The 12,209-nt window shown below is 53.6% G+C and overlaps 1 protein-coding gene across 3 annotated transcripts in view; it reads left to right on the forward strand.

Annotated features, from left to right (window-relative positions):
* Nucleotides 1-1,925: 1,925 nt before the first annotated feature.
* Nucleotides 1,926-12,209, forward strand: part of TPM4 (tropomyosin 4) — a 31,198-nt gene continuing 20,914 nt past the window's right edge. The window contains exons 1-2 of one of the 3 annotated variants that reach the window (XM_017893717.1): nucleotides 1,926-2,152; nucleotides 11,246-11,371. In XM_017893717.1, coding sequence (XP_017749206.1) covers nucleotides 2,039-2,152; nucleotides 11,246-11,371 — 240 coding nt within the window. In that variant the 5' untranslated portion in view covers nucleotides 1,926-2,038. Of the gene's footprint in view, nucleotides 2,153-11,245; nucleotides 11,372-11,505; nucleotides 11,892-12,209 lie in introns of those variants that run through there. The other 2 variants (XM_017893718.1, XM_017893719.1) reach the window with 2 other exon arrangements.

The raw sequence follows: 12,209 nt of genomic DNA on the forward strand, positions 1-12,209 counted from the left end.
GGGCTCAGGGAGAGTGAAGTGGGATCTGTGAGTCGTCTGCTGAGCTTAGTCCATGAATGGCATTTCTTCATTATCCACCCAGGATCCTTTCATCATGACTGACGTCCCTCGAGATGAAATTATTCTGGTCTGCTTTTGTCACAGGAGGAAACTGTCTGTGTAGCATGGGGGAGGGGTTGTATAAGGGGGGAGGATGAAAAATGGAGTTGGGGAGGGGTCTGGGCTGGACTCCCTTAATTCCAGAACACAGGGAGAAGTCAATGTCTTTAGTGCATGAAAGAAGTTCTAGAATGTTCTATGTGCTACCTTTTCGGCCCCTGCACCAACAGGGGTGAAGTTCTCACCATGACAAAGAGAAGGAAGCTGGCTTAATGGACAGTGAGGCAGCTGGGAGGGGGCAGACGGGAGCTGGACACTCTTGGCCTGAACCTACAGTCCCCAGTGACACTGACCACTACCCATCTCTCCCATGATACTGTTTCCTCTACAGCCTTGGGCAGAAAACAAGAAGGCCTCCCTACCTCCACTTCATCCCACACAGGAGTCTTGATGCTGGCTGGGAGTCCAGGAGTCTGTCTAGGAATCCAGGAAGGCTTCCTTGAGGAGGAGTCATTGGATCTGGGCCTTGAAGGATAAACAGAAGTTCCTAGGCAGAGAAGTGTGTATGTGTGCGTCTGTGTGTGCGTGTGTGTGTGCGCCTGTGTATGTGTTCATTTTACCAAACACTTTCCCATCTTCTAGGGGCCAGGTGCTCAGAAAACCACAGACAAGACCCAGCCCCAGGCCTGCCCCAAAGCAGGTCACGTCTCATAAATGATGCTCAAATAGTAACAGCTCCCACATGCTGAGTGTGCACTGCTAGGGCACAGCACATGAGAGGAATTCAGTGCCTGAATGAATGAGCCAATAAATTAAACTTTCTCTTTTAAAAGAAAAAAAAACTTTCTTTTTGTTTTATTCTTTTAGCTCTACTCTCTAAGGAAGGAAAAAGCTTTCTGGAGTCAGCGAATCCTGCCCCAGATTGCTGGAGGGGAGAAGGGAGGCATAGTGGGACCAAGGAGATGGACGGCACAAAGGCCTGGGGGTGAGAAAACTGGGGTACAGGGGTCCTGTATGGAGAGAGTTGGGGGCAGACTCTTAAGCGGGGAGCTGAGAGAGACACAGGGACAGTCACCAAAAGAGAGACAGAGGCACAGCAGAAATAGGTGGGAGAAATCCAGGAAGGCTCCCTGGGGGTGGTGGCAGGAAATGGGGTGCAGGCCTAATCCCTGATACTGGAGAGGCAGGACCCAAAGGGGATGAGAAGGCTTGGTGCTGGGCTGGAAGTCCAAAAGTCTGTCTAGGAATCCAGGACGGCTTCCTGAAGGAGGGGCCATTGGATCTGGGCCTTGAAAGATAAATACACTTTTCCTAACATTTCCTAGGCAGAGAAAAGCGTGTGTGTGTAGGGGGAACTGCTCATTTTACTTAACAAGTACTTTCCCATTTTTGAGGGACCAGATACTCAGGGGTCCACAGACAAGACCAAGGCAGAAAAGACAGGAGCCTCCCCACATCACAGCGCCGGGACTCCGCATCCACCCACAGCTCTCTTCAGTCCTCCCAACGACGGATGGGGAAACTGAGGCAGCCCAGAGCAGCCCCCACCCTAGGTCCTGCCCGGGCAGCTTCTCCTGGGCCTGTGCCGTGCCCACACACCCACGCGGGACCTGTGTCACCAGGTTAAAAATGGAAACGGCTAGGATCTTTTTTTTTCTTCCTTTAAGAAAGTCCTAGGTCCAAATAAGGCGAGGGCTGCCGGGAGCACGGTGAGCTGGCCAAGTCCTCCTGAGCAAGCGAGTGGCGGCTGGTCCGGCCGCCCTGGGCTTGGGCCTCCTCCAAGACTCGCCCGGCAGGAGGGCGGGGACACCCTGGGAGGCTATAAGGCCCTCTCCTCCACCCTGCCAGGCTCACTCGGCCCCGCAGCCGCAGCCCCCGCCTGCCGCAGCCCCCACAGAGCCAGCCGCGCTCCCCACGCCCCCTGCGCCGGAGCCCAGCCATGGAGGCCATCAAGAAGAAAATGCAGATGCTGAAGTTGGACAAGGAGAATGCCATCGACCGCGCGGAGCAGGCCGAGGCGGATAAGAAAGCCGCCGAGGACAAGTGCAAGCAGGTGAGGTGCCCTCCGCTGGGCCGCGCTGGGCTGCTGGGCGTCCTCTCTGTGCGGAAGGCCGGGGTCTGGAGCCCAGATGGGGGTCGCAGACACCTGTCGGTGGGGAGGACAGTGAGCTGATGCTTTGGCCGAGGAAGAGCGAGAGAAAACCATTGCCTTCCTTGGATGGGGTCCTGTGCCGAAAGGGGTGTGACGATCGGACCCTTCCCCAGGACCAGTGCGAACAAAGTTAGTTTGACAGAGAGGTGGTGTGGGGAGGGAGAGAGTGAAAACGTTCATGAGAGAGGTAGAGGTGTTGTTTGAGCTGGGAGGTTGTGTACTAGAGAGGGTAGTTGGGGACATGCTGTGTGTGTGTATTTGCGTGTGTTTGTGTGTGTGTACGTGTGTGTGTACGTGTGTGTGTTTGAGATGGAATCTCGCTCTGTCGCCCAGGCTGGAGTGCAGTGGCCCAATCTCGGCTCACTGCAACCTCCACCTCCTGGGTTCAAACGATTCTCCTGCCTCAACCTCGTGAGTAGCTGGGATTACAGGCACCCACCACCACGCCCGACTAATTTCATATTTTTAGTAGAGATGGGATTTCACTGTGTTGGCCGGACTGGTCTCCAACTCCTGACCTCAAGTGATCCGCCCGCGTCTGCTTCCCAAAGTGCTGGGATTACAGGCGTGAGCCACCACACCCGGCCATTTGTGTGTGCTTGAGCAGTTCTCTGTGTGTGTCTGAGCATTTCTGTGTCTGTGTGTGTATCTGCATGTTTGGGCATTTGTATGTGTCTGTGTGTACATGTATTTGTGTATGTTTGAACGTGTGTCTGTGTGTCTGCATGTCTCTATGTGTTTAAGCATTTCTGCATGTCTGTGTGTGTACACATACGTGTGTGAGCAATTCCCTGTGCGTGTATCTGTATGTGTTTAAGCATTTCTGTGCGTGTCTGTGTGTGCACACATATTTGTCTGTGTGTGTGAGTTCTCTGTGTGTCTGTGTTTGAGCATTTCTGTGTGTGCACATGCGTTGTGTGTGTCTGTTTTATGTGTCTGTACATGTGCGTATGTTTCAGCTGAAGAGAGTGCGGAGGGGTAAAGGTGACTGTAAGAACGAGTGTGTACTAGGAGAGTTGTGAGTGTGTGGGACGCTGCAAGCGGCTGTTGGAAAGTAGATGTGAAAGTGTGGGTGTGTTTTCAGTCTGCGTGTAGATGGTGGGGGTCTGTGAGGGTAGTGGGAGAGGCTGTGTGTGTGCTTGTGCAAATGCTGGCATGACAATGACTGAAAGTACACGTTGATGTGGCTATGTTTGTGTTGGCATATGTGTATCAGGGTGACGGGTTTCTGCTGGCGTGTCTGTGTGCACGTGCACGTTTGGATGTGTGTTTCTGTTTGTGTGTTGGTGACTGTTTTTGTTGGGGTGTGTGTGCATGTTTAGATGAGTGTGTTTCTGTTGGTGTGTGGGGATGTGTATGGATGTTTCTGCTGGGGTGTGTGGATGAGTGTGTGTTTCTACGGGTGTGTATGTGTGTGGATGAGTGTGTTTCTGTTGTTGGCATGTGTGTATGTGTGTATTTCTACTGAAGTGCATATGGATGAGTGTGTGTTTCTATTGGTGTGTGTGTGGATGAGGGTGTGTTTCTATTGTGTGTGTGGATGAGTGTGTGTTTCTATTGTGTGTGTGGATGAGTGTGTGTTTCTATTGGTGTGTATGAGTGTTGATGGGATGAAAGATGTGTGTTTCTATTGGTAAAATGAGTTAGTTATAATATAGAGTGGATGGAGTGTGGGTGTTCTATTGGTGTGGTGTGTGGATGTGTGGTTTTATTGGTGTGTTGTGAGAGAAGAAATTAAGAGGAAAATTTGAAATGTAGTGATGTTGATGAGCGAGTGTTCCAATTGGTGAAGAATTCTATTGGTGTGTGTGTGGATGTGGGGTGTTTCTGATTGGTGTGTGTGGGTGAATGTGTTTATATTGGTGTGGTGTGGATGAGGTGGTTTCTATTGTGTGTGTGGAGAGGGTGCGTTTCTATGTGTGTTAAATATATTGTTGTGATGAGTGTGTGATTTCTATGGGTGTGGTGCGTGGATGAGGTGTGCTCTATTAGTGTGTCGTGATGAGGGTGGTATATATATATTGGTGTGTGTGGTGGATGAGGAGATGTGTTTTCTATTGATGTAGTGTAGTGGGATAGGAATGTGTTTCTATTGTGTGTGTGGATGAGGGTTGTTTCTATTGGTGTGTGTGTGGCTGAGAGATAAAGGTGTGGATGAGGTGTGTGTATTCTATTTGGTTTGTGTGGATGAGTGTGTGTTCAGATTGGAGAGTGATGTGTTTTCCTATTGATGTGTGTGGATGATGTGGTGTTTTAAAATATACTATTGGGTGTGTGTGGATGAGTGGTGTGTTGTCTATTGTGTTAGTGGATGAGGATGTGGTTTCTATATAAGTGATGTGGATGAGTGTGTGTTTCAAAAAGAATATTGGCGTGTGTGGAATAGTGTGTGTTTGCTATTGGTTATGTGATGAGTGTGTGTTTCTATTGTGTGTTTGGATGAGTGTGTGTTTCTAGGTGTGTGTGGTGGATAGGGTGCTCTATGTGGTGGGTCGTATGAGTGTGGTTGTCTATGGTTATGTGGATGAGTGTGTTTTTCTATTGGTGGTGTGTGGATGGTGTGTGTTTCTATTGGTGTGTGGTGGGATGAGTTGTTTCTGTCGGAGTGTGTGTATGAGTGTGTTTCTCTTGGTGTGTGTGATGTGTTTTCTTATTGGGCTGTATGTGTGATGGATGAGTGTTTCTGTCGGAGTGTGTGTGTCCAGTGACTGTTTCTGCTGGCGGTTGTGTGTGGATGTGAGGGGGGCTTGTGCAGACCTGGTGTCGTGTAGGTGACGCTATGCCCGCCTGGATGCAGGAAGCCTCCACTGTGACAGGAGCCCACAGTCTCATGGGCAGCTGCGCAGGAGAGTGGCAGGGTGCTTGTGTGTGTGGTGGGATCCCAGGGCGGTGACCTGCTTCAGGGGTGACTGGGTGGGCTCTGGGGACTGGGATGGCAGTAGAGTTGACAGTGAGTCTGAGAATCTCAATATGTATGTGGGGTTGTTCCTGCTACAAGCCTGGAGGCCGGGGGAGATGGGCTGCCCATGGCAGACAGAGGACAGGGAGGCCATTTCTCATCTCCTGGCAGCCAAGAGCCCACACAGACCCAGAGCATTGGAGACAAGAGTCCTGGGAACCCTGGGAACGAGAGTGCATTGCAGTCCCAAGGCCATGGCCATGGTTTGGAGCAGAGCGGACATGAGCAGTGGGTGGGAGGAAGGAAGGGAGTCCCCTCCCACAGAGCCATGTTCCCCACAAAGCTTATCCACACGCCGAAGTCAACTGCCAAGCCCTGGGGAGCGTCCAGGTCTCCGATAAGCCCTGGGAGATGCCTAAGACCATGGCACCGAGTGCCCAGCCCCACCCAGGCTAGGAGCCAGGCCAGCCCAGCAGCTAAAGGCGAAAGCCCAGAGCTCAGACTGGCCATGTTTGAGTCATGGCTTAGTCGCTGGGTGTCCCGGACGGCTGCCTGAGTGAGATCTGGAAGTGACAGTAGGGCCTCCCTCGCCGCCCCGTGACAGGATTAGAGGTGACTGTACAGGTGGAACCATTGGCCCAGTGCCTAGCTCAGAGTAAGCATTCAATAAATGTGGGTTGATTTCCTGCCCCACCCTACTTCCCCTTTGGGCCTCCCCAGCCCCCAGTGCCCTGGGGCTGCCCTAAGAGTCTGTGGCACATTCGCTTAGGCCAAGCCCCACCCCAGTGTTCCCTGCCACAAGCTCTCTCTGCCTTTTCTGTGCCCCTCCCTGGCAAACACAGACATTCATCCTGTGCTGGGCCAGCTTCTAGCCATCATTTAGCACTCACCATGAGGGACTTAGCCAGAGATTCAGAGAGAAACAAGTTTATGGCTCTAATTCTTACTAAGGTGTGAGTGGCTGTCTCCCAAGGCAGCCACAAGTTCAAAAGGGAAGGATCCTCAAAGCCTCCAGCCAGCTGCATGGCCAAGGAGGTGAGGACAGGTTCTTTTCATTATGTCTTTTTTGTCCCACAAAAATGCCCATTGGAGTAGACTTGGGCTCAAAGCCAGTCTTCACAGACTGGCTTTGAGGTAACGCTCCATAGACTAGCACTTACTTCGTGTATGTCAGTCTTCAAATGTATTTTTATTTTTTAGAGATGAGGCTCTCACTCTGTTGCCCAGGCTGTAGTGCAGTGGTGCAATCAGCTCACTGCAATCTCAAACTCCCAGGCTCAAGTGATCCTCCCACCTCAGCCTCATTTTTCAGAGATAGGGGTCTCACTCTGTTGCCCAGGCTGTAGTACAGTGGTGCAATCACAGTTCACTGCAGTCTCAAACTCCCAGGCTCAAGTGATCCTCCCACCTCAGCCTCCCCAGTAGCTGGGACTATAGGTGCACGCCTCCACACCGAGCTAGTTATTTTATTTTTTTGTAGAAACAGGGTCTCACTATGTTGCCCAGGCTAGTCTTGAACTCCTGGGCTCAAGTGATCCTTCTACCTCAACCTCCCAAAGTGCTGGGATCACAGACTTGAGCCACAGAGCCTGGTCTTTGTGACTCGCCTAGCTTCATGACTGAGGACACGTTCCTGCACATCTCTGGGCCCTCAGTGTCCTCATCTGTGAAATGGGAACACATGAGGCCTTCTGAAGTTCAGGTGTGGAACCCAAGATCCCAGAATTCCCAAGCAGAAGCCACAGCCCCATGGGAGCTGATGGCCAGTCCTACTGAGGAATAGAGGCACTTAAGAGTGCCTGATGCTGCAGGAGGCCAGAGAGAGCGGCTCTCGGGCTCTCGGGCCAGCCTGATCCCAGCAGCCAAGCACTGATTTCTGGCCCTGCTTCCCCAGTGTGGGAACAGGACAAAGAGGCCCAGCCTGGCCGCTTCCTGCCCACTCCCCTCCCAGGGCAGCAACATCCTCCACCACTGGCCTTTGACCCCACATCCTGCCTCAGCCCCACCCCAAGGCCACATTTGCAGGGACTAAGGTAATCCTATGACAGGCTGGGAAACTGAGGCTCACAGAGGGACAGTGACGGGCACGTGCCACCACGCCCGGTTAATTTTTGTATTTTTAGTAAAGACGGGATTTCACCATGTTGGTGAGGCTGGTCTCGAACTCCTGACTTCGTGATCCACCCACCTCGACCTCCCAAAGTGCTGGGATTACAGGCATGAGCCACCATGCCCAGCTCTCATTTATTTTTTATACTCACTGCCTACCACTGAAGGATTTGGGGCTGTGTCATCGATTCATCCCAAACACTTCCTACAGTGTTCTGATGCTGGGGCCCATCGTGGCCCCAGACCTGACCCCCAAGGAACTCCAAGCTGAGGGAGACAGACCGTGAATGCCTCCAACTCAGAGGTCAGGGCCGGACCAGAGGGAGGGACAGAGGCTGGGAGGGCCGTAGGGGTGATGAAAGTTCTGCTCAGGGCAGCAGAGCAGGCCACCAGAGTTGGGGAGCCTTGGGACTGAGCACGGAGGGACAGTAGAAGCCCTGCCAGTGAAAAGCAGAAAGTCATTCTTAGCAGTGGGTCCAGCATGGTCTAGAAGTCGAGCAAACCAGCTTTGGAATCAGACTAACAAAGATTCAAATCCCCCATCTGTGTGGCATCAGGCAAGTCCCTTCCCCTTTCAGAGACTCAGTTTGCCCTTCTGTAGTATGGGGCTTCCCTGGGACAATATTTGTAACACGCCCTGGCCGGGCACAGTGGCTCACACCTGTAATCCCAGCACTTTGGGAGGCTGAGGTGGGCGGATCACCTGAGGTCAGGAGTTTGAGACCAGACTGGCAAAACCTTGTCTCTACAAAAAATACAAAAATTAGCTGGACTTGGTGGCATAAGCCTGTAATCCCAGCCACTAGGGAGGTTGAGGCAGGAGAATCACTTGAGTCCGGGAGGTGGAAGCTGCAGAGAGCCGAGATCACACCACTACACTCCAGCCTGGGCAACAGAGCAAGACTCCGTCTCAAAAAATATATCAAAAAAAATTCGTAACATGCCCAATACATTCTAAATGCCAGATAGCCCCCTGCCGGCCTTATCTCCATCCTCACCTGTTCGTGCCCAAACATTGCCCCCAAAAAAGTAGTCAAAACCCCAAACCAAACAAACAAAAAACCCCAAACCAGCCAGGTGGGGTGGCTCATGCCTGTTGTCCCAGCTACTCAAGAGGCTGAAGTGGGAGGATCCCTTGAGCCCAGGAGTTCGAGACCAGCCTGGACAACACGGCGAGATCCTATCTCAAAAAAACAAAAACAAAACAAAACAAAACACCCAAACCACCTTCATACCCCAATGAGCTCAATGCTGTCAGATTTGCTCTCACTCTTCCTACATGTTAGGAGAGTCCTGTGCCGGGCACACAGTTGGCACCTAATAAAGGCTGTGATCCACAGATCTAGAAGGAAGTCAGGTGGACAGTATGGGTCAAGATTGACCTATGAAACGTCTTTAAGGAAACTGGCTCATTTTCTCAGTCAAGCAGAAGTTCAAAAGCAGCTGCCGGAATGCTCAGAGACCAGCATGTCAAGGTTTCTGTTCTGCAGATGGAGAAACCAAGGCCAGAAAAGGGGATAGGGGTGGTAGAGCTTGGATTTGGAGTCAGGCTTCCAGGCTCCCCACCTGGAGGTCAAGGTCACGCCCTATAGACTCTGACCTTGCCCTGATCAGCTGGCCGCCCTGGGTTGGGCCCTGTCACCTCCCCATAGCTTGGGATGCTCCTGAGGACTTCAGACAGGATAGCCCTACTTGCTCTCTGTGGCATCTCGGTTAGAGACCCTTGCAGGTCACCTCAGTGACTTCAGCTGAACCCCCAGCTGCCAGCCTCCACCCCCATCCTCCAGCTGACACCCAGCAGGCTGCAAGATGGGAAGCCTGGAGTTCACACTTCCCAGCTGCTCAGGAGGCTGAGGCGGGAGGATCACTTGAGCCCAGGGGGTCAAGGCAGTAGTAAGCTATGATCACACCACTGCACTCCAACCTGGGAGACACAGCAAGACCGTGTAAAAAAAAAAAAAGGAAAAAAAAGCACACACACACACACGGAGCACCTGGTACATTTTGCACATTCACTCAGGAGTGAGCATGTAACCCAGATAGGATTCAGAGCTCGGTCTAGAAGCCACGGGCACAGCAGCTTTTTTTTTTAACATACCCTCTTCAGGAAAAAAGAGAAGAGAAGCAAGTCAGAGAGGGAGGAATGGAAGCTGGCCTGGTGTGAGGAACAGGGCCAAGGGCTTTGTCTTTGTCAGCTCAGGCAGTTACAACAAAATACCATAGACTGGGTGGCTTCAATAATAGACGTTTGTTGTTTACAGTCTGGAGGCTAGATTCCAGGATCAAGATGCTGGCGGATTAAATGTCTGGTGAGGGCTCTCTAGCTAGCTTACAGACAGCCGCCTTCTTGCTGTGTCCCCACACTGGAAGAGGATAACCAGGTTCTGGTCTTTTCTCATAAGGGCCCTAATCCCATCGTGGCAGGTCAACCCTCATGACTTCACCCAAACCTCATCATCTTCCAAAGGCCCCATCACCAATTGCCATCACATGGAGATGAGGGCTTCAACATACGAATTGGAGAGGGGGCAGAAGCAAACATTCAGTTCATAACATTCAGAAGACCTGGGCTCAAACCCTGTGCTGTGTGACCTAGGGAAAGTCATTCCACCTCTCTGAGCCTCCTGCTGTGGGGAGGAAGCAGGAGAACGAAGCTGGGCTCAGTGGGGGCTACCTGCCCACCCTGGGAGCAGGAACAAGATCAGTGTCAAACCATCTGAGGCAAAAGTCAGACCCAAGCCAGGTGTGGTGACTCACACCTGCAGTCCCAGCAATTTGGGAGGCCAAGGCGGGCAGATCACTTGAGGTCAGGAGTTTGAGACCAGCCTGGCCAATATTGTGAAACCCCATCTCTACCGAAAATACAAAAATCAGCCAGGCGTGCTGGTATGCACCTGTAATACCAGCTACCAGGGAGGCTGAAGCAGGAGAATCACTTGAACCCAGGAGGCAGAGGTTGCAGTGAGCTGAGATCGTGCCACTGCACTCCAGCCTGGGCGACAGAGTGAGACTCTCCAAAAAAACAAAGGAAAGAAAGTCAAATCCAGGCATGAGCTGGATATAATCACCCTAATCCAAAGAGTTGGGGGCCCAGGGAAGGAGCTGCAGCCTGGAGGTGACAGGAAAGACTTCTTGAGCCAACTCTAGACCGGTGTGGCAGGGGGTGACAAAGACAGAGAGGTGATGGGGTCTGTGGTTTGTATCCCATAGATCTGAGCTTCTCAGACTAGGATTGGTGGGAGAATGGGGGCAGACTCTTGGGATAAACAGAGGACTGAACATTTAGGGAAAGTAGGGGACATTTTATTAAAATGAACATGGCCTACATGCAAAATTTTAAAGATTTAACCCAAGTCTTCAAAGAAAGTGATCCTGTAGGGGCGAGTCTCTTCTAGCCAAGCCCCCAAAGCCCAGAAAAGAGGCACTAGGTCTGAGCCCTTCAGCCCTGCAAAGTATTTTGGTAAGACAGTCTAAGAACCACTGCCTTGGGCCATAGGGAGCCATAGCAGGTTCTAGGCAGAAAGAGGGCAGGCGTATTTGTTAGAAAGTTTCTCTGACCCCGTGTTGGGGTCAGAACCAGAGGGAGTAAGGCTGGGGACAGGGATGGGCGGGGGGATCCAGGCACGGAGAATGAGACTCTGCTTCACTCCACATTGTGGTGAGGCTGCACCCCTGAAACTGGAATGTGTATTTCTGGAAAACATTAGGGGTCTTCAGTTTCCCAAAAACTGCTATCGATCTCCCTAGAGTACTGGGGGTCCCAATAAGGCTAAAACAGCTGGTCCTCAGGACGAATGTGAAAATCCTATTATCAAGTAGCTTGAATGGCCTGGTGCCTGCTATTGTAACCCCTGTTTTACAGATGAGGAAACTGAGGCCCAGAGAGAGCCGAAGGACTCTTGTGAATATTGGGGGCGGGACCACCCCTGCACCTCTGGGACGTGCCCGCCCCCAGGCTGACCCGTTCCCCGCTCTGTCGTCCCCAGGTGGAGGATGAGCTGACGCACCTCCAGAAGAAACTAAAAGGGACAGAGGACGAGCTGGATAAATATTCCGAGGACTTGAAGGACGCGCAGGAGAAGTTGGAGCTCACAGAGAAGAAAGCCTCCGACGTACGTGTGCAGCGATGCGGGAGCCTGCGGCGGGGCCAGGCCGGAGCCTTGGGGCCGGGCGGGCGGGGAGAGCCGCAGGGGGAGGAGGAAGAGGAGGAGGAGAAGGCGGTGCCTCCCAGCGCTTTCTCCAAATAAGTCCCGAAAAGGGGCACTTTCCAGCAGCTGTGGCCAGCGGTGCCGACGTCAGGCCCTCCCCCAGCGGTGCTGACGTCGGCGGCCCGGCCAGGTGACCTCATCGCCCCGACGGCAGCCGGCCCGGGGGGCGGGGAGAGGCGGGGCGGCCCCGCGCAGGCAAAGGCTTGGGCCGGGGCGCGGCCGTGCAGCTCTCGCCGGAGCGGAGTCCAGCCGAGCGCCCGCCGCTGCCCGTGCGCCTCTGCGCCTCCGCGCCATGGCCGGCCTCAACTCCCTGGAGGCGGTGAAACGCAAGATCCAGGCCCTGCAGCAGCAGGCGGACGAGGCGGAAGACCGCGCGCAGGGCCTGCAGCGGGAGCTGGACGGCGAGCGCGAGCGGCGCGAGAAAGTGAGCGCCCCGGCCCCGGGCCCCGCGCCCCGCGCCCGCAGCCTCCTCCCCCGCGCGCCCTCTTTTCTTCCCGGCTTCCCGCGCTGCCCGCCCGCGCGCAGTCCTCGGGCCTCCTTTTTACGCCCTCGGACGCCGATCGCAGACCCACATCCCTGCGCTCGCAACCAGAACCCCCTTCTTCCTCCGCGGTCCTCCTTCCTGGGCCTGGGACAGGGGAGGGGGCGCCGCCTCCGGGTCGGGCGGAGCCGGCTGAGCGGGAAATGGGGGGATGGGGTGAAGGGGGTGCGCGATCTCCGAGTGGAGAAGTGGAGCGGCGGG

This window comes from Rhinopithecus bieti, unplaced genomic scaffold, assembly GCF_001698545.2.
Source record: "Rhinopithecus bieti isolate Rb0 unplaced genomic scaffold, ASM169854v2 scaffold_23826, whole genome shotgun sequence".
NCBI classification, from domain to species: domain Eukaryota; kingdom Metazoa; phylum Chordata; class Mammalia; order Primates; family Cercopithecidae; genus Rhinopithecus; species Rhinopithecus bieti.